The 27,346-nt window shown below is 31.7% G+C and overlaps 3 protein-coding genes across 4 annotated transcripts; all 3 read right to left on the reverse strand.

The window, feature by feature from the left end:
- Nucleotides 1-10,662: 10,662 nt before the first annotated feature.
- LOC114167439 (transcription factor MYB1-like) lies at nucleotides 10,663-12,881 on the reverse strand. Of its 2 annotated transcripts, none has more exons than XM_028052527.2 (3): nucleotides 12,541-12,881; nucleotides 12,214-12,355; nucleotides 10,663-12,114 (listed from the first exon to the last, which is right to left on the reverse strand). In XM_028052527.2, exons 1-3 carry the CDS (start codon nucleotides 12,668-12,670, stop codon nucleotides 11,547-11,549), a joined length of 840 nt encoding a protein of 279 aa, XP_027908328.2. In that variant the 5' UTR covers nucleotides 12,671-12,881; the 3' UTR covers nucleotides 10,663-11,546. The 2 variants fall into 2 exon arrangements, with proteins under 2 accessions (XP_027908328.2, XP_027908329.2); XM_028052528.2 differs by having other exon boundaries at nucleotides 10,667-12,114; nucleotides 12,214-12,343; nucleotides 12,541-12,879.
- A 1,991-nt stretch (nucleotides 12,882-14,872) lies between these two features.
- EER4 (Transcription initiation factor TFIID subunit A) lies at nucleotides 14,873-23,552 on the reverse strand. Its single transcript, XM_028050221.2, has 9 exons — nucleotides 22,761-23,552; nucleotides 20,998-21,216; nucleotides 18,419-18,976; nucleotides 18,271-18,345; nucleotides 17,388-17,466; nucleotides 16,566-16,630; nucleotides 16,429-16,464; nucleotides 16,092-16,330; nucleotides 14,873-15,170 (listed from the first exon to the last, which is right to left on the reverse strand). Exons 1-8 carry the CDS (start codon nucleotides 23,292-23,294, stop codon nucleotides 16,145-16,147), a joined length of 1,752 nt encoding a protein of 583 aa, XP_027906022.2. The 5' UTR covers nucleotides 23,295-23,552; the 3' UTR covers nucleotides 14,873-15,170; nucleotides 16,092-16,144.
- A 1,149-nt stretch (nucleotides 23,553-24,701) lies between these two features.
- LOC146883411 (uncharacterized) lies at nucleotides 24,702-26,731 on the reverse strand. Its single transcript, XM_085668058.1, has 4 exons — nucleotides 26,420-26,731; nucleotides 25,748-26,322; nucleotides 25,345-25,419; nucleotides 24,702-25,207 (listed from the first exon to the last, which is right to left on the reverse strand). Exons 1-4 carry the CDS (start codon nucleotides 26,630-26,632, stop codon nucleotides 24,964-24,966), a joined length of 1,107 nt encoding a protein of 368 aa, XP_085524184.1. The 5' UTR covers nucleotides 26,633-26,731; the 3' UTR covers nucleotides 24,702-24,963.
- Nucleotides 26,732-27,346: the final 615 nt, after the last annotated feature.

The raw sequence follows: 27,346 nt of genomic DNA on the forward strand, positions 1-27,346 counted from the left end.
CTCAAAGTTTCAGAATAAAAGTGAGATCGAATCTGTAAAAACCCTTAATTTCTCTCTGGGTTTTTAGATGATTAAAAGTAATTTCATTCAAGAAGAAGGAATAAACTGAGTTTCTGTTCATTGGTGTGTTTTCATGCATCAAACCTATATACCCCATGATGTTGTACTCTTACTAAACGTGGAATGTATTTTGCTAATTAACTCCCACATCGGGAATTTATCATCTTGATCATGTCTGAATCATCTAATGTTGTTTCTTCACCTTAAAAATAAAATTTGCACGTGAATAAAAATATTTTTTAATGAACAAAAAAAAAAGCTTTTAATTTTATCTCTCTTTTATTCTGGCTGACTTGTAATGTTAGGCCACTAGCTAATTTTCAACAAAACATTTTGCTTATAAAAGCTGATTAGTTTCTTCTTTTTTTTTTCGTTTACAGAGTACTAGAAAAATGTTGGGTGGCATTAACTAAGATTTAAGTTTTAAAATAAATTTAAATTTTGTATTCTTTTTCATCTTCTTTGTAAGTGTTGTATATATGAGAGTAGATTTAGAACGGGTGCATTGTGTAGCAAACCAATTAATCTTAGTAATTTGTTATATCTCTACGGTAAGTTTTATTTTATTCTTTGATTTTCTTTTAATATTTTTACTTATTTACTTTTTCTTATCACAGTTTAGTGTTTTAATTGATATTTTGTAAACGTTTTCGAAATTTGTTCAAGTTAATAAAATGTTTTAATCCAATTGCAACAACAGATATTTCAGGTGGTTAATGTACTATCTTTTCCATCATGTTGAGATAGTTTGAAAGCTTTAATATTCTCCATATTTTCTTTTCTTTAATTTTATAAATAAAAAATAATATTTTTTTATTCCTCATTATGAATATCAGTTTTCCGTTTAAATAGTTGTGACAACCCTTATTATTTAATTTTGTCTTTTTTAACGTATCATTTATTTTCACAAAATAATTTCAACATATAAAGTGATATTTTCATTCAATTTTCTTGTGAATAATGTTAAAAAGAGGATAAATAACGAAGGACAAAGTTTCAGTTATTGTACGTATAGTCAGACCATTAAATCCAGATAGTGTTCCCAATGAATCAGCTTTTTTAACTGCCAACATATTATGATTTTATAGAGATAAATAAACAAATTACAAATTTACTTTGCAAAATTATAATTTTCTGTTATTTTATTACTTCTAAAAAGAAATAGTAAATTATAATTCAGAAAGTAAACCCACCATTTATTTATTATATTCTCCAATTTTTGTGCATGGAAAGATAGCTTTTCTCCCTTCCAATTTCCATCTAAGAGGGGAGTGAGGGTGGAGGGGTCCTAATAAAGGATTTTTTTAAGTTTGTCCACAAAAAGCTTGTAATCGATGGGGTTTTTCAAGTTTGTTAAAAAAACATGTGATGGGAAAAAATATTTTTCTAACAATTCTTCTTTTAAAGTTTATGTAACTTTCCGTTTTTTTTTTCATTTTCTCTTATTCTTTTTCAGTTGATGTTTCATTACATTTATCTTTTTAATATATATCTTTGTTTCGCTCGCTTTACATACGATTGAGTTTTCTAATTTTGATATTTGTACACATAGACATCACAATTTTGAGAGTAGAGAAAGAAGGGTGAAAAACTTCTTAAAAAGAGAGGTGTATGTTTTGTCACTATTTAAAATAAAAAATAATTAAATGTTTTTTTTTTTTATATGTAATTCATAGTTGATCACTCGTGTACTTACCTCTTTTCTATTTGAATGTGTACTTTACTTTTGTAATCCTTGTGATTATTTATGTATGTGTTCATGAAGAATGTTTTTGTAGAAAATCATATTCGTTTCTCTAAATTTCTTTGTTTATCTGTATATGTGTTAACTTTGTGTTCATTATTATTCTAATAGTTAACATACGTGTGTTTCTATTTGTGAGCATTTTGATTTCTTAAACTCAACAAAATAATATTAGAGCTTCGATTCTTATTAATTCCATTATTCATTTATAGGTGGTTGATCCAAATCAAGATCAATCCCCTTCTTTTGTTTTCTTTTCATGAAGAAAATATTTAAGAAGATTTTTAGCAAAATGAACAAGGAGAGTTTTATAGGAAATAACAATTTCGATTTATGATACATTAAGTGCGTGTTTGATTTTGCATCAAAGTGATATAGATTTGATTAGAATTAATTTTCTAATGCAGAATTAAAATGTGTTTGATTTTCAAAATCAATTAAAGAATAAAAAATTCACGTTGAATGACAAACAACTAATTATTGCTTTATAGTATTTCTAATTAAGTTCATATGTAATAATATTTCTAAAAACTAAATCTTTAGACTTCATATCAAGAAATATTTGTAATTGAAGGAGTATCTCGATAAAACTCAATTATAATAAAGTTGAACAACATGGATGTAGAGATGAAAAATGAGGATCTTACGATTTTATTCTAGTAAGTTTTCCTCCTTTTTTCAAAAGTTTTATTACTTCTTTATTTTAATAATACTATATTAACTATTTATTTTATTATAATAAATAACATTTAAATTAAAAATACAAATAATTATATTGAAACTATATATCTTTTATAATATATATAAAAGATATAATCAATTATTACTTTACCATAATCAACTTTAACATAATTATTGTGTTTAATGGATAATCAATTATAGATGTCATTTTACTTAAATGAATATATACGAAAAAAAGTTATACCCTTATTTTCAAATACGTTTTCTTTTTTCTTTAATAGTACATCTTCGACTTTCGAGCAGATCCAAATAAACTCTAAAACATGATGACATTAATTGTCTCATGACATAAACCAAGTGGACCGGGTCACAATTAAATAAATTGTGACACTTAGACTTATATTACACTTTTAAGTAAAAAAGAATTACATCCTGATTAATAACTATAACTCTTAGTAAGTGACAAGCACTTGATCCAACATTTTTTATGTCTCACGTCAGCGATGGAGGTTATAATATAATCAAGGTAGAGAAAAATAAAAGCAACATGAAAAATGCACATAACAACAATCATAAAGTTAAATACTAATTCTGTGATCAAAGGAAAGTGTTGTGTTCATTGTTCTCACAGCACATGTTTTTCTGTCACATTTTGCAGGCATTTCAGACATTTGCTTACAAAATGTCGTGGTCGCCAACAATGAGCCTCGCGATTGAACGGTCAAAAAGACACGCTACACCAGACAAAATAGAATGAATGAACTACGGATTAGCCGCTTCTCAAAAGCCAGAAATCTGAAAAGTGAACATGCAAGTGAAAATCACTTTCCAAAATCACTTTTAACGCTAACACTGTATAATAAGATCAGTTACTACACATAGTTCAAACCATACTAAAAAATTCATTTTAATTTGTAACTTTCTGTGAGAAATCTGTGCTTTTAGATAAGAAAAAAATATACATACATATAGGTCTGGAATTAATTAACCATAGATTAAATTTCAATACTAACATGTTTAGAATGGGAATACCGTCACTTTCATTACCAAACAGGTGAAACAAACGTAATGATGATTATTAACTCCTAATGCAATCACTTTTTAATCTATCGAAAATTATTGACTGCTTGTTCGGATATTTAACTGTTAAATCTGTCGAAAATATTATTGACTGTTTGTTCGAATAATTGACGCTTTAACCTAAATAATTGACTTTCGGTTTAAAAGAATCTGTGCAGTAATAAATATATTTTGAAGTTTTCGAAATTAATTTTATGATAAGTAGAATTAATGTTAAACAATTTTTTTTTTTCTGAACCTTAGTTTTCATTAGGTAAAATAAGTTATAAAAAACCGATGATCATGTAACATCTTCAGAGAGTAATGACTTCGTAAGAGGAATCCCAACCTTTTTTTTTGTGAAATTAAGATAAGATAAGAAGTCATATATGAATCAAAATTTCAATTTTTTATATTTATGATACTTTATCAATATTTATTAATAAAATAATTAATTTATAAAAGAATAATATTTTTATGATGACAATAATTTATAATTTGTTATATAGACAACTTTAATATATATAATTTTAATTTGGATTTACAAAATAACAATATATTTATTATATTTTTAAGAATTATTGTATATTTTTTAATATACATATTTCACGTATATTGATATTGTTAAAATAAACATATCGAGTTATTGGATATATCTTGTATTATATCGTGTATCCAATATACGTATTTTATCGATAAAAGTCTCGATTTGATCAATGACCATATACCTATTATTGAATTCTTTATATTCGTATTTTAAAATAATTCTTTTTGTCTAAGTAAAATCAACTTTAAATTGCTTTTTAAACAACTATGTTCAAAATATACAATTTCCTAATAGGAAAAAACATGATTACCTTTAAAAAATAATTTCATCTAGATATTAAAAGGTTTTCAATTTAGCTTAACTTGACAGTCGAAGGACAATTTTTTAACTTTATTAAGATATTAAAATTTAAATTTAGTTTAACAATAAAAATTGATCCATTTAGTAAGTAAAAGTTTGTATCATTTAATGTTAATAACATCTAGAATGAAAATAATGAGAATTGAGATTGTTATTTTCATATACAAGTGAATCTCACGCCTTGAAAAATAAAATAGACCCAAATCTCAATTGAGATAATGTTTTAATGAATCTAATATCATATTAGGTTTTGATATCATATCAAGATAATGAAAATTAATCATAATTCAATCCTGTAAACCCAATTCAATGGGAGAAAAAATATTTTCTCTACTTATATATTATAAGTTAATTTTTTTCTAATTGATGTAATATTTTTTTAAATAATTCTGTTTAATATATAAATAGCTCAATTAATCTAATTAATTTTATTTGAATCAAGTTTATAATATATATATATATATATATATATGATGATGATGAAAATTTTACCGATAATATAAAATAATTTAAAAGATAAATACTATTACAACACAATCATAATATTATTCATAAGAGTAAAATAATAAACACATACCTTTATTTTATATAAACTTATTAAATAATTATTTTTTTATCATATCATATATTTAAATCTTTTACTTGTATTCGATATAAATTTATATGACATAATGATGACTATTTTTTATTATACATGAATTATTTTTGTATTAATGATTAATGCTTGAATGCAACATTCTGATACAGTAGAAGCTGTCCTTTATTTGCCGAGGTCGCACAGATCCCAAAACTGAACTTTCCAACTCTTTCACTGTGCTATCGTCTAACGATTGATAAAATAACTTCCATAGCAGCAAATATTTTAAACCTTTATATGCATTTTTTAACCATACTACTCTTCTTTTGACAGTAAAGAAACTCTACATTATTATGTTACTGAAAACATTAATCATTAACCACTACTTTTTTTTTTCTTTTTTTATCATATATTACGTTGTATTTATCATATGTGTCCCCTTTTTTTCACCTCCATCAATCTACCAAATTTGGACGTATAACGTTTGTTTATGGGACTGAAACATGTTATGCCATGACATGAATGATTGCAATTCCGACATTCTTAGGGTGTACCTTCTTCATCATAATAAAGCACTCAGTGCCTGAACCACAGTACCCTTACTCAGAAAGAATCACAAACAACTTAGAACAAATTATGTCAATTTTTAAAAAATTAAGATTAAATTAAGATTAAAAAAATTGAAAAATTAATTTAATATTTTTTAACAAAAATATAAACTAAAAGAATAATCAAAACTATTAAAAGTGGATTTTAAGTCTAACTCAACTCCATAAAAGATGAGGTTTGTCCTTGTTTATATATTGTGAATTGGTCTTATCTTTAGTTGATATGAAACTTCCAGCTCACTTCCTAGCCAAGGTATATATTGAGACTAGAAGATATCTGATGGAACAGAATGTCTAAGAAAGCTCGTTAGGATAGACTCTAACTTGGCTCTGATACCATGTTAGATATGAGTTTTAAGTCTAACTCAACTCCACAAAATCGGTTTGTAAGGTGAGATTTGCACCTCACTTATATACTATGAATTAACCTTATCTCTAATCGACGTGGAACTTCCAACTAAAACCTATAATTTAATTAAATACAAAAATGATCTAACAATTATTAACGTATTATATTAAATATTAAAAAATTTATTTAAGATTACAACAGTGAGGGAATAAGAGAGGTTTAGTCTCTGGTCAAGAGGCTGCTGGTGCTACGGTCAACAAGAAAGAAAAAAGTGAAGTTACAGAAAACGAGAGACAACATAGAGATACGTGAAGATGGGAGAACATGGTGACATGAAATTCTGCTCTTCCAATGGTTGTCAAAATGATTGCGAAGTGAAATAACTTTTGAGAAAGATCATTCATCTATGCTTTATGTGGAGCCAAAGACACGTTACTAGTTTGGGTTAATTTTAAAATTAAATTCACCGAATTTAAAAATTATTTAGATTTTCTTCGGGAAGACATTTTGTTGCATTTTACTACATTAAAAAATAAATATAAAGCTTACGTTTAAACATTTCAATGATAAAAAATATCATGGAAATATTTTTGTTTAGAGAATAAATATTTCTTTTAATTTTGTTTGAAGAAAATATTTCATTCTACTACATTTGTTCAAATAATACATAGGTTTTTTTAACTTACATGTCTTCTGAAAAAAATCTTGCATAAGTGAGACTGTTTAAACGTGGTTTCTCCCTTAATCCTTTAATATATTTTTGAGGATAAAACTATGATAGAACTTCAAATTTTAAAACGGACAATACTTTAAATATAATTATCGTTCCTAATAATGTTATCTTAATGAATTTAAAGTTAAAACATTGATATCAGCTACAAACATGAAAAACAGATTCCTAAGATGAATGTTAAAGTTCCCTTAGTCATGGACTAAGGTAATGAAAAAGTGATTTTAAAGATAAATTTTTATTCGCGTTAGACCTAGAACTAAAGGTGGACCAAATTTTGAGATTCAATCTATAATAATCCAAATCCATCTTGTTGTAACCCATCTAAATGATTTAATCCAAATCCATATTTTTGGATTTTAAATCCAATCCACTTAATTGGATTTGGATTAGATTTAAATTGGATCATTTTTAAAATTTTGAAAAATCCAAAATAAAGGTGCATCTAAATCGAGGGAAGGCGGATGAGAAAAAGTCGAAGGACAGTCGAGTCAACCCGAGTCGATTTCGGTCAAAGATCGATTCGATTCAATCTTAACAAAGGTCAGCTTTAGTCAGGCCCGGTCAAGTCAGCTAAGGCCAAATGTTGGTCAAGTTAGTCCCGATCAAAGATCGCCTTGAGTCTATCCCGGTTGAAGCTTGGCCTGAGTTAATCCCAATTTAAGGTCAAACCATATTGTCCTAGTTGAAGGTCGGCTCCAACTGAGTTGATCTCAGAGGAAGGTCGGCCTAGTCGGTTTCTACCAAATGTACGCCTACTTTAGTCTTACTTGAATTTCGACTTGCCTAATTAGCTAGGCAAAGATCAACTAGTCAACTTAGTGGTAGATCGATCGAGTCAGCTCGATCGATGGTCGATCAAGTCTTCCCAATCCAAGGTTGACCAAGTCTGCCCGACCGAAAGTTGACCAAGTCATTCTGACCGAAATGATCAGGCTGAGTTGGTCTAAGTCAAAAGGTCCAGTCAAGTCGACCCAACTCATATCTAAAGAACTTAATAGTCCTGTATATTAGACCGATCTTATTGAATTTAAAATCATTGAGTAAGTAGATTCAATTTAATTTTAATTCAATTAGGATTAAAAGAATTAAATATAATTGATCTAGTTAAATAATAGATCTAGATTAATCAGATTATTTAACTAGATCGACTAAATTTGACTTATACATCCAATCTATCTTATTTTGAATACCGAAAAATCCATACCATCCCAACCTTACATGGATTGAAGTGTTGGTCCGATAATAACTCTAAAGAACTTAGAAGTTAAGATACAAAATACACATTCCTTTTTAAATTCTTTCATACATTTAGAAAAATAGTGAAATTACGAATTTCAAAATGAACAATAATTAATTCTAAAAACATTAATTATCTAAACAACTTGAGGTGAAAACAATCTCTGAAATTATTTCAAATATAATGTGTTTTCTTTTTCATTCTTATCATATTTTCAAAAGAGACAAATATTAAATTTATTTTAAACATTGTATCTAGATACCTATTCTTCTATCTCATTTATCAATTAACGAAGAAAAGAAAATGAAAGAAATGTTTAAGATCCAAAAATGGAGGACAGAGTTTTATATGCACATAGAAACTGAGAAAAGGTAACAATCTGACAAGGACCGTTGATTCACCAGAAGCTGAACAAGTATAACATAGCATATTAGCATCTCTTATTTTCTAAATAAATTTTACAAGTACACTATTTACGTTAAAATTAATCAATTAAGTTTTAAATAAAATTTTAACAAGGCAGTTTAGTTTCAAAGTCTAACTAAAATTATTATAACTACTTTATGTGCACCGCTTTTTTTAAAGTGTTTTTTTAATTAAAATTATTAATATTATAGTGCTTGATTTAGTTTTACATCGCTTAAAATTATGATATGTGGTTCTCTATTTTACTATATAAAAGATCATATGTAAAACTTGAAATACAAAATACTTTTTAGTGTAGTCGTAGATGTAAACATACACATTGTACCTAGATTCGTGTGTTATTTATTTTTTACTCCTTATTCTTTTTTTTTATTGTCTTGTTCCTAACAAAAATTAGTTTCCAAGAGATATAAAACAGGATTTAAAATTAAAAAAAAATGTTTAACTAAATTTTCTATATATAAGTTTCAAACATGAAATGAAAATAGAGAAGTCACAGAATAAAGGTACACCATGAGGAAAACGTGGTTCAAACAAATTTCTCTAATGCTTCCTTATAGAAAGATGAAAAGCAAAATAGAAAGGAAGATAAAAAAAATAAATTAAGAGAATGATTTTAATCGAAAAATTATCATTACTATTTATTAATATCAATATTGTTTTAAATTATTATTATCAATTTAAAAAAACGAAAAAATATGGATATGAATGTTAAGAAAAGCCTTTTTTTTCTTCAGATTTCTATACTACACATATCCTTCTTCTTTTTCTGACGTATCCATCGTCATGCTTTTTCATCTTTATTCCATACGAAATCCTAAAAGTTTGTGGGACTGTAATTTTTTCTCATATCCGTGGTACGGTTCACTGTATTGTGATTGCGTAACAGAACCAATGACGATGGGCCTCAGTACTATGAGAGAAACTCACAAAATAAACAATTTAAAAAGCTTAAATATCTTTTTGATTCTCATTTTCGTAGTGTTTGTTGTGGATGATCCTCATTTTGACAGAATGTTTAAAATGATCCTTATCTTTACCGAATATTTAAAATGGTCCTCATTTTCGCAATTCGTGTTTTATTTGGTCCTTTTCTGTAATGTCGTTTAAATCATTAATGAAACATTGTAGGTGACATGGTTTGTATGTACAGTACACATAAGACACCCTAATACAAACCATGACACATGTACAATGCTCCGTTAATGATTTAAACAGCGTTACAAAAAATGACCAAATAAAACACGAATTGTGAAAATGAGGACCATTTTAAACATTCTGTCAAAATGAGGACCATCCACAACAAATACTACGAAAATAAGGACCAAAAAGGTATTTAAGCCATTTAAAAACTAATTATATTTTTACATTACATAAACGATAACTTAAGTTTAAGTTTAATTGTTTGTGACACAATAAAGAATGAAAATAAATTAAAATGTGATCTTCAATTGTTTTAGTTAAAACTTTTAAAAGTGAAAGCGATGAAAGAGCAGTGATGTAAACATAATAAGCTTAATTATTAAATTCCCTTTCTTTTATTGATGAGGTGATGTAATCTCAAAAGAGATTCCCCTTGCTTCTTCTTTTTCTTGCAGCAAGCAACCTTTATTTGATAGATAAAGATTAATTTTTTTATTAATAATAATCATAGGATCATAATGTGTACTAGGTTGGAAAACTATCATTAGAATACGTGATTAGTGGGGTGGAGGAGAAAGGACAAGAGAGACACTGATTTTTGTGTGTTTCTCGGATAAATATGAGAGAAAACAAAATAATTCGAAGGATTCCGTGTAATATATTTTTTATAATATTTTTTTTTTTGTTCAATGTTACTAAATCTTACAATTCCATAATTAGATATGTGAAAATGGGTTGAAACCACGAACCAATCCGGCTCACCACGGGTTCGGGTTAGATTGGGTTGAAATTTTTTTACAAATTTCAATACGGATTTATTTTTGACTCGACTCACATAGAACTCGATTCATCAAGGTTGAACCCATGGTGAGCTGGCTCACCAATCGTAAATAAAAGGTCACACAAGTATTTGGGTCATGTTAGGTTATTTTTTTAGCCAAAACACATAGATAATTTGTACTTTGGTGATTTTGGTTTATATTTGGATTGTATTAAAGTTTATTTATTACATTTTTTTAGCCCAACTCTAAAGTTTATTTATTACTTTGATAATATATAGAATTCAATTTATATATAATAAATTGAGATCAACTCTAATCCAAAATCTTGATTCATTCTTGTATGGTACTTAATTTTTTTTTTTTTTTTTACTCGATGTGTGACCTATAGGGCTCAGTTGAATTCCTAAAAAGAGTGGATTCCCAACAACAATAGCTGATATTTCTGACTTCAGTGCTACAATTTCTAAGAATATGAAACCTGTTACCAAGAATTGTCTACATTCAAACTAGGTACTGCATCAACAAAAAAACTGTCGGATTCTTTAAGAACGTTGGGAGAGAAGTGCAGCAAAGTGGTGCATGACTATGAAAATTTCTGTCCAGGTTCAAAACACTTCTTCAGTTATATGTTGCAGATAGAACAGAAGACTGAAAACCAAGTTGGTGAAAACTGAGAATTGTTGCTAACAGGTTTTATGCTTAACTATGGCCAATTTTTGCTACCATATTCACGTTCAGAATAGAACTCACTTACATATATACTCATGAAGGTGTGGATGCATGAGTTGATTGTCAAAGCCTCTCCATCATTGTTTGTAAAAGCTGTGAAAGCTAGATAACCTCACATGGGCATATAAATATTTTTCTTCTTATCTAAAGCAACTTTTGGCGTGGTGCGTGACAGTGACACATCAAAGTTAAGCAAAAGTAATTGGTAAAGGGAAATTGTAGCAAAGAATCCAACATATTCTAAACAATAGATTGTACTGTCTAGTTGGAATAATGTTATTGATTTTGGAGGAACACAAGGGTTCGTACGTGAGTTCACAATCCAAGTAAGTAGAGAGGGAAAAGGAAAAGGAAAAGGAAAAAGAGAAGAAACCCTGGATTCGTGTGAAGATCTAGCTAGAGCTAGATGCTTAGTTAGGTGTTCCATATATAGATGGCATATTTATCTATAACACTTGATCTCTAAGTACTTCACCTTTTTCATCTCAGTGCAATAAATAAAAACCCTTGATCAATCATTTTCAAGTCCAAGAAAAGAAGCCATTCTCTTGAGTTCAACATCCAAGAGGGTCTCCAGAGGGTCAAATTTCTCTGCCAAGAGATGGTGACAATGATCAGAAGGTGATGATGAGCTAGGACTGTTGCTTAACCCTACCTCTTTGTTATTGTTGTTGTTGTGTTCTTCCTCCATTTGTGGGACCTTTGAGTTGGAATCATCACCAATCAACAACTGGCTCTGATCAATATCGATCAGAAAATCACTGAAAGAAGCTTCATCACTACTACCCTCTACTTTATTTGAGGGACTGGGAGTAGTAGTACTACACCTATTACCACCACACCCTTCATTCTCCACAATTTTACTGTATTCAACTGCACTAACTCTCCTAGGGCGTGGAGCTTCGGGTGCCACATGCACTTGCTTGATCTTCTCTTCTTCATCACGTTTGTGTTCAACTGAAGAAACAGATAATGCTGCTGTACCATGTTTCTGTAACTTCTTTGACAGATTCGTGTTCCAGTAGTTCTTGATTTCATTGTCTGTTCGTCCAGGTAGCCTCTTTGCTATCAATGCCCATCTGCACAAAGATAAAAAAAAAAAAAAAAAAAAAATCACTATGGTTTATATTCAAAATTGAGTGTTCATCGAGAAACAACAATAAATAAATAAAAATCACCTGTTACCAAGAAGACGATGAAGTCTGATAATCATATCTTCTTCATCCATTGATATGTCACCTCTTTTTATACCAGGCTTGAGATAGTTCAGCCACCTTTGTCTGCAGCTTTTTCCACATCGCTTTAAACCTGCAGACATCACTGTAATTTTGTATATACAACAAAAGGCCAATGTCTAGAATAAACAAAAGCATGATTCAAGGTCAAAGAAACACACGATTCTTTTGTAATGCACCATGCAAAATAAACAAAAACCAGATTCGAATCATGTGCTTGGACTATAGATTTTTTCAATGAATGTGTATGAACCAGTGTGGCACATTTACCTGCATTTTGGGCAACCTTCTGCCATTTTCCTTCTCCATGGATGGCAACATATTTGGAGAGGGTTTCATCTTCTTCTCGAGACCAAGCACCTTTGTTGATCTCTTTGGGACAGCAGGGTCTTCTTCCCATCTTCTTCACCAATGCTCCTTTTCTCACTACACACACAACCTATACTTTCATATTGCACTCAAATTAACACCTGGCACGCATAAAACATCAGTGTTATTATTACAAATATGATTAGGTTATCTTAGGAAACATGTTGTACTTTCAATATTCCGTAGCTATTGAAATGCTAGTCTTGTCTCTTTTCTTTCCACAACCATCTACTGATACAATTCTATAAATTTGAAGTACTGGTAGTACTCACTATTAATAATATTGTTTTTTCCGATATTTTTGTTTATTGCTGCAATAATAATTTGTCATCACTATATTATTTGCTACTTTTAAAATATTTTTCTGTCTTGAATTGTTTATTACCTTAAAGCATATGAAAGTATAAGTTGTTTTTCAAAAAATATATTAGAAATATAGTGTGCATATGTCTATCTAGAGAGAGAGAGTTATAAATGTACAGCTATAGTTAATCATTAAATAATGATACACGTACATATATATTTGTTTTTTTCTTTTTATCTCTTTCTTCTTATGACATCATACAATTTTTGTTGTCTATAAGCATTGATACATTTTTGTAGTGTACATGAATCATTTTCTTAATCATTTATAAAATAAGAATATCTTGGCTAAACTATGAGGAGAGTTAGTATAAGAATCAGTTATTGAATGACAAATAAAAAGGAGATTAATAGAATATTAATTAAATATTTGATAATGGAGTTTGCATTAACTTTACATTGTGTTAGAAAGTTTGATAAGATTGAAGGTGAAGAGAGTTAATTAGGAGGAAAAGAATAAATTATTAATATTTTGAAGGGTGAGAGCATTGGTGGTGTACTTGAAAGGGGACCATTCAACAACTGATGGACCATTACCAACCATGCATTGCATATATGCAATTTGGAGAAACCTTTTGGAGGTTGTGACCTGTGACACAATCAACTCTTCCATATGAAGAAACCTCATTAATGGGTACTTTAAACTAAGGACCAAACACACCCTCTTTTAAAGATATGTGAGAAATAACTAAACAATCAAATTATTCTTTCCACCATAATTTTTTAACGATTGAATTTGTATATTCGCTTTAGTATGGATCTTATTCATCAACTTTTTCACATTTCACATTTGAAGATTAGAGAGTGGTGCATTTTTTTCTTTGACAATCGAGTGAAGGTGGCATCCCTTATATTCTTATTGTATGTGGATCAACTTAGGTTATGATGAACTTTAAAAATAATGTTTAAATTTTACTACTTTGAGCTACTCTTTTTAATATTTTGCTCCAAGTCATTTTGAAAATTAAGGTGTTGTTTAAGATATTATAGTCAATACTAAATTTAAGTTAATTGAACTATAGTTAAAAGTAATCTAATGGTTAAAAGTAATTTTTACTTAAGTTAGTAGAAGATATGATTACACTAATGTCAGTCAATAATAAGAATTTGACACATTAATGTCGTAAAAAATGTGTTAGTTGAGTCTAGCCATAAAAGATTAGATAGAGGTCAATTGAGAAAAAGTTTTAATTAAAGTCTAACTAAAATATGCAAAATTAATCTAAAGATCTTCTGAATAATACTAAAGGTTAACTAAAATTGAATTAATTAAAGAAAAAAGATGTTGTAATAAAGGCCGAAGTGGAGATCCTTCATCGAGCCGAAAATATATTTAATATGACTGTTAATAATGTTTTAAGTAAGACCAATAACTTCTTTATAGTTAAAAATACTTTCGATGAAGTTAAACTAAAATTACTTTGTCATATGAACATGAGCTAAAATTACTACTTAAAATTGAGTTAAAAAGACTTCCACGAAGTCAAAATTAATTACTTTACCTAGAACCAAGTTTTATTATTTTTTTCAAATGTATACATTTTTTTTTTTGAATCCATGTTATTTTACTTTAGTTTATAGAAGTCACTTTTGACATCATCATTTGCTAATTTAATAATTTTGGTGACATGACAAATAATATCTACCTTATTATCTCGTTAATTTAAGTGTAATGGAAAAATTAAATAAGTACCAAAAAAAATAAAAATGAAAAGGAATGAAAACTATTTTTTAACAGAACGAAATCAGAAACCAAGAGCGACACTGAAATTGCATGACACCACAACCAAAGAAAATGCTATATAATTCGCGCAGATACTACTGTTTGTTTCCTTCCTAAATTTGACTACATTAAAATTCAAAGCCCCGATTTGATGGTTTGCTCTACACTCGATCCAAACTTGAAAAACTTTACACCAGTTTTGCCTACTCAATCATAAACAACATGTATCCTAGTATTTAACCTACAAAATGAACTCGGAAACAGACACCAATGGACATTAAAAAACCATAATTAAGATCAAAGAGTAAAACAAAAGGACTATTGAGGATTGGGGCAATAACAAGAGTTACTGGATCCTTTAACAACTATTTTTCATGTCTAAATACTAAGTAATTACAGTTCCCTTGTATAATAATCAGTTTCAGCAAGCAATCTCTTCCAAGACCTGATACCAAAATAATACATAACACAGTTAGAAAACTTACTGTCCGCTCAAATAGTGGTAGTTTGAAGTAGCAGAGAGACAAATTAAAGAAAAATAAGGACATTTACAATTTTTGATTATCTACAGCATTACTACATTGTCGACTATCAGTAGATAAAACAGAGTTAAAGAAAACATAGGAGTTTGACAGAAATCCATATCCTTGTATACAGTTCCCACAGTTTCCACCGAGAAGTTTTCATACTATGTAGTAATTTTCTTTTAGTAAAATCAGGCATGGCCGATTAATGTGTGCTGGCTTGCCTTTTCGCCTCAAGAGTACACCTTTGGGTTGGCATTTATGAGACCCGGCCCTAATAGAGCTAATAAAAAGGGCAGTTATAGGGGTATTTTAGCGAGGTCTAACTACGAGGTCATTCTTGGTTGGATGAGTCATTTTACAATATCTTCATCTACTTTTTGTGGGTTCCTCTGTGCCACATCACTTTAAAAGACATTTTTGCACTTTTACTCTCCAGTGTAAAAGTGCAAAAATGTTTTATTTGATTCTTAGCATAAAGATATGTTTCCAAGATTAATATATATATATATATATATATATATATATATATATATATATATATATATATCTTCTTATTCTCATGATCAAGCCTCTCAATTAAAATTCAGGGTCTTAAATTTTATGCCGTGTTTGCATACTCCACTGGGAAAGTCTTATAAGATCGTGGTCTTAAACTTATGACTCCTGCAATGAGGATGTAAGTGCTAATGAAAAAACAAGAAAAGATTAACTCTGATCGTAATGATTATATTTTTTGGAACCAGATTGACTTGTCCGGGTGGTAAGCAAAATAAACAGACCACGACTTCAACAGAAAAGGAACGTGTTAAACAAACAAAAAGAAAAGAATATGAACTTACCAGGCATACCGGCAGTCAAACCTAGCAGCACGAAGTCCAAAATCAAAAGTTCACTAAAACCTTGTCATCTGCTGTAGCATTTGAGAACCACCTGCATGAGAAACCAACTGCTCTGAACTCATGGGTCTTACTAGATGGTGAGCTCCCACAGGGGTAGGATTTGAAATGCCCTGTCTACTCAACTCTTTAGAACTACTAATATTTGACTCAGAGGCCGAAGATTCCATCATTGTGCGAATCTAATCATTGAAAAAAAGAATTAGAAAAGAACATCAAGTATATATTGTCCAACGAAAGAAATACAGATCAACCATATGCAAGAATCCTCCAAACTTACCATATCTAGGCGCCTCTTGTGAAGGTCATTTAATTGCTGCAAGTTTGAAAAATATCATGTAAGATAATGAGACATTGATTTCTTATTTTTGGGAAAGGGGGAAAGGAGGAAGAGAGAAAAAACACTTTATTGCATACAGGTTTGCTTTGATACTTCTTCTCTTCACTTGAATATCCAGGAATTGTTAAATCCCAATTTTTCTCTGCATAATAACAGGGCAAACAGATAAATCAGCAAAGCTTTGATGCCAATTCTTGCAAATCATGATCATAATGTGCTATCAATCCAAGCATTCAATGTAAACCACATTCAAGATATCAGGGATATCCACGGTCTTTTATAGATCATAGAAGCCTCAAATAGGTCGACAGGACTATATTGGAAGTAAAATTCTAATGCGGGGCTTGGTAAAAGTCAACACAACATACAACTTATCTAGTACGTCAGTCACCCAAAGAATAGGATTCAAAGTTCAAATACATATATTAGAAAAAAATGCACAAGAAAGAGACAGTAGCAGAATTTAGACTCGAGGCTTAAGTCAACCTTTCCACACGCTTTACAAGTTCTATTTCATAGTCAATATGAAAGTAAGTTACTATCCTTTGCGGCTGCAATTATTAACGTAGCCCCTAAAGGGGCCATAACAAAAGCAGGTTGGGGGTAAATGCAATTAAGGTGGGTTTTCAACATACAGTAAGTAACTCTCCTATCGCTTTTGCATGAGTAAACAATATTCATACTAAGAGAGCATATTTAATCACAAAAGCCGTGTGAAGCTAAACTCTTCATCACTTGAAAGAAAAAATATACATACAATCAATTAAAGTAGCAAATAATACTCCAGTGGTCAAATTTGTTTAAGTAACAAATTTTTCAACTAAATCACTTCGAAACATCCAACAGTTTCTTCTTCTTTTGAACAGGTGAGCTGAAAATAAGGTACACAAACAACATACCTAGGTGTAGCAATAAATCCTTGGACTCCAAAGTTGATGATTTTCTATGTTTTGCCAAAATGCAACCGTGTGTAGTTGTCTGCGTGCAAGAAAATGATAAGTACATTTCTGAAAAACATAACAATCTTGGCCAAACACAAAATTACCAACAGCAAATTTTCACATCAAAGCAAAGAAATAGAATACAATACAGTTGCAAAATATTAATTTCCTCGGAAGACAATCCTGCATGACCATGACATGCACGAGTGCTGAGTAATGCACTATACACAGTAGTAAATTTTTTATCAAATTAACAATAAATCTGGAAAATTGTCAGTTAGATTATTGTGTCAAAAAATTACTCAACCTAAAAGTTAATGCTGTAAAGTGAGGAGGGAACAGATTTAACAGATCACATAACATTAATAATATCAAGAATCCAGAGTTAAGACATTATTAATCTTTCAAATTGTAATCAACATGCCTGCTTTATAAGTCCAATTATAATATAGGTTGTAGATAAGTGTTGTTTGTTAGTTAGGTAGTGGCTGTTAACTAACTGCTTATAATAGTTCTATAAATAGTAATGATGTATTGTGATACATCTGTTTGGAACATAAAATTTCAGATTCAGTGTCCATATCCCTTGTTCTCTTTCCCCTATTCTTCTCTGTTCTTGTGAGTGCGTCTAGTGTGTTCTAACAACAAAATCAATCCACTCAACAACTTCACCAATAATAAATTCCTGTATGGCAGGCAAGTATATTTAACATGGTGTTTTTACCCTGATATCTAAAGTCAAGGCCTGCTGTTGGGTAACCATATACTGTTTGGCATGCACTATATACGCATTCATCATGAAGTTGAGAATAAAAAAGATAGAACATGTTAGCATCCTTACAGAATCAATGAAATCATCAGCAAGCTCTAAAAGAAGATCTATAACTTCGGGGTCCAGTGTACCTTGTGGATCCACCTGTACAATAAAGTTATGATTCAAAATATAACCAATAAAAAAATTATGAAAAGGACAAAAGTTCAAGGAGAACCTGTGCAACTAAATCCTGTATCTTTCTCTTCCCAAGAACTTGGTTCGTTGCTTCTGTTCCTTGGCTAGAACTACCACCTGGTGTAGTTGCACCAGATGCAGTAGCGTCTGGCTGTGATCCTGTTAGACTGAATGACTTTTGGCCTGCAGGTCCTGGCATCCTTGGAGACTGTTGCTGTTGATGGACAGAAGCCTGTGGCTGAGACTGTTGTTGTGGCTGCTGATGTATGAGTTGCTGTTGCAGCTGTTGAGGCTGTTGCTGCTGTTGCTGCTGATGCAGCTGAGACTGCCCCATCGATTTCTGTTGCTGAATCAGCTGTGACAATTGTTGCTGGTTCAGGCTCATAGAGTTTTGTTGCAATTGAGTAGAAGAAGCCAACTGCTGCCTCTGCTGTTGAAGACGCAATGGTGAGGCAGGGCCAGACAGTCCTGGCATTTGCTTAAGCCACTGTTGCTGTGTTAAGGAGTTATGAACCATCGCTGGTTGCCCATTCTGAGACAACCCAGACAACTGAGAGTTCATAAAAGCAAGGGATGATGACCTTGGTAAACCTTGAACCTGCAGTCAACAGCATTATCAATGCTCTAATTCATCTCAATTTCATTTTGAAAAGTTCTACACATATTTACACAAGCAAATTGAAGTAATTCTTGACACATCTCGAGCATGAAGATAAACACATAGGTCCATTTCAACAGAAAATAATTATATATTATAATCATCTCAAAAGCCATTCTCTGAAAATTTATAATTATATATTATACATTAAGCCCATTTGTAACCAAAAATTTGGCCCATTCAAAAACTTGTATGTATGAACAAAAAAAAGTTTCATACACAAATCAGAGGAGAAATAAATCATACATGCAAAAATACATCAGATAAACCTTATAAGCAAAAACATCAAAGAAACCTGGGGGGAGGTGGTGGAGGTGGTGGTGGTGGTGGCAGTGGTGGCACAATCACAGTTTGCAATAATTTAGTGCACAAAACCAAGTTTAAAACAAAGTCGCAAGAAAATGGGACTATGGTCCAGGCTGGCACAGATTGGGGGTGGCAGTTGCAAACAGCAAAGATGTCACAAATGGGTGAGGAGATAGGGTTGCACAGCAGACTATTAGTGTTTTTCAAATTGAGGAAGAAAATGTTTAGGTTTTTTTTTTCCCCACAAAGATTGCCAGGGAATCACATGCTTTTAAACAACAATCATACGCTTTTATAATATTGTGATTCTACTATAATTGATCTTATCTGCAAGTCAGTAATGGAGCCCTTCTAATTTTTGCGCAACTTTTGAGTAAAATAGCAATTTTAACAACCATGGGCCTAGCTCGTTCCATGAGCAACCCCAAGATTCAGTGAACTATTTCAAAATTCCAAATCAACTTTGTCAACATTCCTAATCATGTATGGTAATAATCATTGAGTGGGTATAAACAATGGGCGCTACTATGTGGGACAAATGAGACAGCCAGCGGGGTTAGGGCTAATTTGAAGCGATTCAATGAATAAGACAGGATAACAATTTGAAATGAACCAGAGAGTGAGCACAAAACATTTTGAAGATATTGCAAGAGAGTATGGTGAAAATCAAAAGGACATTCAATTAATAAAAGAAAGTATGGATGAGTAGAGCCAAGAATCTGTTAGTTTAAACTTGAAGAAAAAAAAAGTGACTTCAAGGAAATATAAAAACAAGTAATTTATTTTTTTAGAATTTTTATAAAATAAGATATTTCTTGTTCATTTATGATTATAAAAAGTACTTATTGTTGTGAAAGTTGAGTATAATGACAGATTTTTCCAGAAGCTATTCAAAACAGATTCTAAACACAAATATATATATATATATATATATATATATATATTTTTTTTTTTTTCTTATAAAGGCTTAAATAAAATACTAAAAAAATTATGTTATTTTTCTTCTAATAAAAGTGGTTATTTGTAAAAAAAAAAAGTTCAAACAACTGGACAAGAACGAGATAAAATGGAAGGTGGTAAAACAATGGTTGAATACAAATTCAGTCTTATGGGTCATTTTGATAGAATAACAAGTATCAAAATCTTTTATGGCATGTGTTCAGTGACAACGAAAACGAACTGCAAATCCTGCCACAGAAGACCAAATTTAACATTCTATAACACAACTAAAAAGAATGTCTAACCTCGGGAGCTCCAGCCAACCCCAAATTATGAGATGACACGAAGAACCGATGTAGTGACAGTAGGATAAACATTCTACTTACTTAGATACCACCTCTTAAGAAAATAGTCTACATAAAACCAAAACAAAATGCGTGCAAGAACAGTCCACAACTAAATAATCAAATTGGGTATATCAATGATGTTAAAAGTGAGAAAATATTTGGAAGTCCGAAAGCATGAACTTTAAAATTATGTACATCTTAAAATATCAAAAACACAGCAGACCTTGACAGCGTGTACATTTAAAATCTAAACAGCATAAGAGTGTATTACTGACAAACTGGTTATACAACGATACCAGAACATTGGTAAGCATTATTATTTCCTAGTTCACTAAAATTGTATCTATATACATAAAGCATAGAATATACCTGTCCAGTGTTAAGTGAACTCTGCTGAGAAATTTGCTGTCTGATTTGACCCTGACTCATTCGAAGCTGCTGTGCATAAGCAAGGGCTCCATTAGCTCGCAGTTGAGAGGTGAGATTTGACGATCCAATCATACCCATTGCTTGCATTCCTTGCAGAGATTGTCCAGCAGAATTACCTGAGAACTGAGACTGCTGAACTAGCCCACCTTTTTGCCTTGGCTATACCAAATTGAAAATTATTTAAGAAAAATAGCTTTTCAGGCACAGAAAGCATGACACTTCAATATTGATACAGTATCCAAATTAAAGGTTGTCAAACAAATTCATATCACGAATTGTTAAGCTATTTTTTTATGATTTATAGTTCAAAGCAAAACAGCTCTGAACGTAACAATTATGAGTCACATAAAAGCATAACGGAACAACTAAATAGAAGAACTGAATACAATAGAGACTATGTGACGGTTTGAAACTGCTACTACTTCAGAGGAATGAAAATAGAGCATTGAAACAAATAAGTTGGGTAAGTTTCGTAATGTACCTTTAAAAACCTTTTTATTTTGAAGGTTGTCTTATTGGACTTTTCATTTTCTTCTATGAAAAATGGTAAAAGAAAAGTAAAACAAAAATCGTATCACACTGGATGAAGTTGGCTACATGAGTTATTTAATGTAATTAGGCTCAGCTAAAGGCAAAATCCTCAAGGATACTATTCACATGAAATCTCTTTCAACAATTTCCTCTAATATTACTCTTAGTTTCCCTTTACCCCTTTTCACAAGGCTAAAAAATCACCCAATCTACCCTACTCCCCAGTGTTTCCAATGGAAAATGGTAAAAGAAAAGTAAAAATAAAGAACCACGGATTGTGTGCATGGTATGAGTATAAAAGATTGTACTGATTGTCTCATTCATCCATGTATCACAAGATTCAAAGGTTATGTGATTCATCAGAAGACATACAAATTCCCGGATAGCCTATTATTATAGAATTAGGCAATTCGAATAGCAAATCACAAGATTGTAATAACCATCCATTACAAAAACAACAACCGAAAATCACATTTATAACCAACATCGTTTGTAATGTCATCCAGCAATAACACAACTTAGTATTACCAGACAGGAAAATTGGTGTTACTAAAAAACAGCCACGCTATGGGAAAGAATTTATACAAAAACCTGTCACAAATACCCAATAACAAACAATGGAACTAGACCGAAGCAAGCATACTTGGAAAGGTAAAACCGTAAGGCAACTCAGTTGCTCTGATGGATTCCAATCCTCTCCAGTTCATGAATAATAGACAGATACAACTTCTGTAAGGTAACAACTCATCGTTATGTACAATTTGCGGAATTATATCAGTGACATGACTATGGCCCTCTTTGGATCAACATTCCCATAAACATTCATAGGGGAAAAAGGCTACAGTAAAATAAAATTAAGTTTTCCATAAACAAGAAGGGGGAAAACTAAGGCAGAATGAACTGAGTAGCTACCATAAGTTAAATCAATGCATGAACCTTAGCCATAGAGAAGTAAAATTGGAGATGTCATATAAAGGTCAAATGCATAAGTTATAGCTTATGGAAAAATTTCAATTTTTTTTCCATTAAACAGGCTGACTAGGAGTTTTTAAGAAAATAAATCTATACCCAAATAACTACAGTGCGATTTACCAATTTCACTCCATTCAGTATCAAACACGAAAGACGAGATGCAAAAACAATTAGCAGAGGAAAACGAAGTTGAATCATACCGAGGAGAGCAAGTTAAACTGCGAACCAGCACCAGACAACATGGGGAAGTGTCCGCTCTGCCCTATCAGCGCGGACCGCGACAAATTGGAGCCGCCCAACTGCTGCTGCTGGCCCGCTCCGCCGCCCGCGGCAGCAAAGCTCATCTGTCCGCCGTACAATCCGGCCTGCTGGCGCATGACGCCGAACTGCTGCTGCTGCTGCGGCTGCTGCTGAGGCTGGATTTGATTGAGGCGCGAGATGGAAGGCGATCGCTGCAGCGTCTGCTGGAGTTGGAAATTGGAGATAGGGTTGATGCCGTTGATGGTGTTCATGGCTTGCGACGACACGAGAGGCTGTTGTTGTTGAGGCGGACTCAACTGTTGATGAAGATTTTGCTGCTGCTGTTGCTGTTGCTGGTCTTGGGGAAGCGGAGGGAGCGAAGGTGAAGGCATGTTGTTGTGGGAAGGGGAAGGGATTGTAGGGTTGGAGGATGGTGCGGGGTTTTGAGGGTCCATTGGTGAGGGTTTGGACGACGGTGATGCGCTTTCCGCCATTGATTTTGATGTGATGGACTGATCGCTGCTATGATGCGGCCATGGGCGCGCAGGGGAAGGCGCAGAGAGCTGAGTTGAATTGAAGGAAGGTGTGAAAGGCTGGAGAATCGATCTGGGTGAAGAACCTTGCTTTCGAACAACACAAACAAAACAATCTCTTGCTTTCTTCAAAATTGAAAAACCCTTTTATCCATTGCGAATTAAGATCAAGATTAAGATTAGCGAATACTGAAACCAAGAATTCCCATTACAACAATTCTTAAATATCTTTCCTATACACTGGATAAGGGCTAATCCTTAATCTACATGACAAACTCCCATGCCAGCTTGGATAAAAGTTTATCAACATTATTTTTACATAACATTAATTAGATATATCATAATTGCTATCTAATTAAATCAGTTAGTATTATATTTTTTTTATTTGGCTAAAAGAAATAATCGGTATCTATTTTTTAAGGAGTTAACAATTATAATTTTCTTATTTTTCTAAGAAAATAATAATATTGTAGATAAATCTAATAACTCTTCTGGAGGGAATATTTAATTTTTAGTGGGAGAGAGGGATATAAGCGCAGAAAATCATTATAATATTATTTGTTTCTGCATTTTACTTTAAAAATAAAATGAATATATAAATTTATAAAAAATACACATAAATGAGAGCAAAAAGTTAACGAGGAAAAAGACAGGAAAGGAAAAAAAAAAAACTGTGTCGGTAATTTTATTTTTGTGTAAAATAACACATTTTATTTTAAGCTCGTTTATTCAATAAAAAAATAGAGTTGCAGTACAATAAAAGATTTAAAAATAAATAAATTAATATCATTTTATGTGATGATTTTATCGATTATATTAATTTTTTTACGAGTAAAATTTAACTCGTAAATATTATATAAAATTATAAAATCTTATTATTTAAATACAAAATTTAATTACATTGGTCAAATCTATTCCGAACCATTCCTAATATTTTATTCAACATATAAGTTTAAATTGAGTAGGTGAGTCAAAATTTTCTTGAGATCAAGATAGTTGCAAATTCAACTCATTGTCAACTATTCCCGATCCCTATTTTTTCATTTAGAAAAAATCAATTAAAAACATCAATACCTATTTTATATGTAATTGTAAGAATCTATATTGAGCATATATCATTAGATTAAATCATTTTATCCTTTACCAAATAAAAAATTATTTATTTATTTACTTCTAGATAAATATTTGGTTTAATATATATTTTATTTCATTACAACAATAACTTTTTCTGTAGGAACCTTTAGTTTTTTCTCTTAAGTCACAAAAACGGAAAGTATTAGTCTAGGTTTTCCAGAGGATGTGCATTGATTGAAAAAGAAAAAAAAAACGAACATCGGCCAAGAAACTAAAGAATGTTGTAAATTGATCTGAATGAAAAACAAAATGAATTTAATTTGATATAAATTACTAGAATACATGGTTCACAAAAACGAAGAAAATCATGTGAGAACGGGCATGTTCAGAAATTAGAACCCTAATTTGTAATACAACATGAGTACAGTGAGATAGATTGAGTGCATGTTTCGGTTGAATCAGGTTCATCACAACAAAAAACTAATCTTGGATTCCAAAATTGGATGAATTCAGCTTTCTAAACTCTATCTCTTTTCTTCTCGGGTAATCTTCTCTGCTATCCTTTTAAACACACCAAACAAAACAATAACATTACACAAACGTAGACTATAAGAATATGAGATTCCCTAGCAAGAGAACAATGGCTTATGCTCACTGCTCTTCCTGTCTTTTGAAAAGAGGCAATCACAAATCCAGGGTCGTCTCTTGCGTTCCATGACATTGCTGGAACACTAATCTCACGAGTTCTGTCCCCATGAACATGATCAGAGAATGTATACCTGTGACCACTGAAAATAATCCTGCACAAAATGGGTAGTGGCATGTCAAAGCACTATTTGCTCCTTCTTCTCTATCCCATATACCCAACTAAACTTTACTTCTTTCACAATTATCAAGTACTTGTCATATGAACACAATCAAATAAGCACTTTATTACCTTGGTTTCAGAGCTTGTAAAATGTACTCAGAAGCATTCGGAGGCAGGGTATGAAGCAACTTATACAGGTCACCCCTGATTCAGAAAGAAATAATCAGAAACAGAAAGTTTAACAACATGAATAATGCAAGAAGGAACACTGACAATTGCCTACACAAACTAAACAGCATAAAACTATAAACACAGCAAAACATGACCACATCTCAGAAAAATATAACCACATCTCAGCAAACCATCACCACAAAACACACTACAAGCAACTAATAGTCTTACATTAGTCTTACATCAATGGCGATCTTCAACATTAGTCATATGTAGAGCAACTAAAGTACATATTAAGGATAATATGGTCGTATTCAAAACTAAGGATGAATATGAAAGACTAAAGCTACCAATCACGAACCTGCTTTCTGACACCACATTTAACCCATCCATGGAAGAACTCCAATATTTCTCAAAATCACCAACCGAACCAAAGCGTTCATTCCTCGCTTGATCCAACGGCAGGTGCAGCAAAACGACAGGTCCTGACCCAGATAAAACATCCTCATCTGCAAACTCCCCAGAACCATTCACTCTCTTCACCACCCTCTCCGTTCCCATGTGAACCCCCACACTCTCCCTTTCTATCACCTTCTCCACCTCAAAACGCAACCCACCACTCCCCCCGCAAAGCAGAGCCACCGCGTTCAGCGAGACAAAACTCACATTCCCAATCTCAAACGCAGCGCAGCCAGAGGAATCCAACCCGGGAAACTTGTTCGCAATCCAACTAACCCTATCAACATCAATCTCCCCACACTCTCCAACGTCTCTGTCGCCGAGAACGGCGTGGAACGGAAGCCCGACAAAAGGGCCCAACACTCTGTAAAACCTCCGCAGCAACGACACCCACTTGCTCCTCGTTAGCCCCGAGCCTCGCGCCGATAGGTCGCCCAACACCACAAGCAAATCGGGCCGCAGAACCTCGAACGATTTCTGAGCAATCGGTGACGCGTGGATAAATTAAAAAAATTGAAATTGAGAAAACGGGGTTGCAGAAGTGGGTACCTTGAGTCCTCAACAACGTTAGTACCCGAAAGAATTTTGACATGTAGTAGTCTCGGAAGACGCGGTTGACGAAACCGGAATCGGAGAGAAGGAGGTCAGCGACCATCATGACTTTAAGGTTGTTGTTGACGATGTTGTCGGTGTTGTTGCAAGAAGGCGTTGACACCCAGTCCTCGAAAAGGAGAAGAGAGAGGATTGCGAGTAGCATGAGGAAGAGGGTTCTGAAAGTAAGCGCCATGGTTACGCTTCTTCTTTACACATCTGCTTCTCACTCCAACCCTACATTCTTCGCGTATCTCACTTTCTGCGGCGCTGTTTGGTTTCTTTTCGACCACTGCCATTGTTACATCACGTGTTAGTTCTCTCACTCTTTTTACTTCCATTTTTTTACTAATGCTCCATTTAACTTTTTACGAAGATAATTTACTCAATTATTTTGTGTATTTTATTTACTACTTAGCATACATGGTAAGAAAAAACTTTTATTTTGTGTATTTTATTTACTGTTTAGCATACATTGCAAGAAAAAACTTTTAACATTTTTTCAATATTGTCTCTTATTTTTGAAACACGTTTGAGCGATGGATGAATCGGGGAATAGTCAATCGAAGACATATCAACAAGTTTTCTATTAGACCTTTATTTTTCTCTTAATATTTTTAGAATTTAGTTATATTTAAGGTGATATCTCTTTTAGTTTATTATTTCATTAGTTATCATAATTTACAGAGTTAAATATGTTTTTTTTGTCTCTTGACTTTCAGTAAAAATTGAAATTAGTTTTTCTCCAAAATTTTAATATTTTCAAACATGTTTCAAAATAATTTCTTAATTAATATTAAAGTGGAAATATGTCAAGTAAGTAAATAACTGCTTTCATAAAACTCGTTTAAAATATTAAATAAACTTAACAAATATTGGTTAAAAGGATTAAATCCAAATATTTATAAAG

Source organism: Vigna unguiculata, chromosome 10, assembly GCF_037176805.1.
Source record: "Vigna unguiculata cultivar grain cowpea cultivar isolate G323 ecotype 2 chromosome 10, ASM3717680v1, whole genome shotgun sequence".
Taxonomy (NCBI): Eukaryota; Viridiplantae; Streptophyta; class Magnoliopsida; order Fabales; family Fabaceae; genus Vigna; species Vigna unguiculata.

What these genes read in the sequence shown, in the direction of transcription:
- LOC114167439 (XM_028052527.2), bottom strand. Translation starts at nt 12,670, where the DNA reads ATGGGAAGAAGACCCTGCTGTCCCAAAGAGATCAACAAAGGTGCTTGG. An exon ending in GAAGGTTGCCCAAAATGCAG is followed by an intron (nt 12,356 to 12,540) that starts GTAAATGTGCCA and finishes ACAAAATTACAG; the next exon opens with TGATGTCTGCAGGTTTAAAG. An exon ending in CATCGTCTTCTTGGTAACAG is followed by an intron (nt 12,115 to 12,213) that starts GTGATTTTTATT and finishes ATCTTTGTGCAG; the next exon opens with ATGGGCATTGATAGCAAAGA.
- EER4 (XM_028050221.2), bottom strand. Translation starts at nt 23,294, where the DNA reads ATGGCGGAAAGCGCATCACCGTCGTCCAAACCCTCACCAATGGACCCT. An exon ending in TACAGGATTTAGTTGCACAG is followed by an intron (nt 18,346 to 18,418) that starts GTTCTCCTTGAA and finishes TTTATTGTACAG; the next exon opens with GTGGATCCACAAGGTACACT. An exon ending in GGATTTATTGCTACACCTAG is followed by an intron (nt 16,631 to 17,387) that starts GTATGTTGTTTG and finishes GTTATTATGCAG; the next exon opens with AGAAAAATTGGGATTTAACA.
- LOC146883411 (XM_085668058.1), bottom strand. Translation starts at nt 26,632, where the DNA reads ATGGCGCTTACTTTCAGAACCCTCTTCCTCATGCTACTCGCAATCCTC. An exon ending in AATGTGGTGTCAGAAAGCAG is followed by an intron (nt 25,420 to 25,747) that starts GTTCGTGATTGG and finishes TTTCTGAATCAG; the next exon opens with GGGTGACCTGTATAAGTTGC. An exon ending in TTACAAGCTCTGAAACCAAG is followed by an intron (nt 25,208 to 25,344) that starts GTAATAAAGTGC and finishes CATTTTGTGCAG; the next exon opens with GATTATTTTCAGTGGTCACA.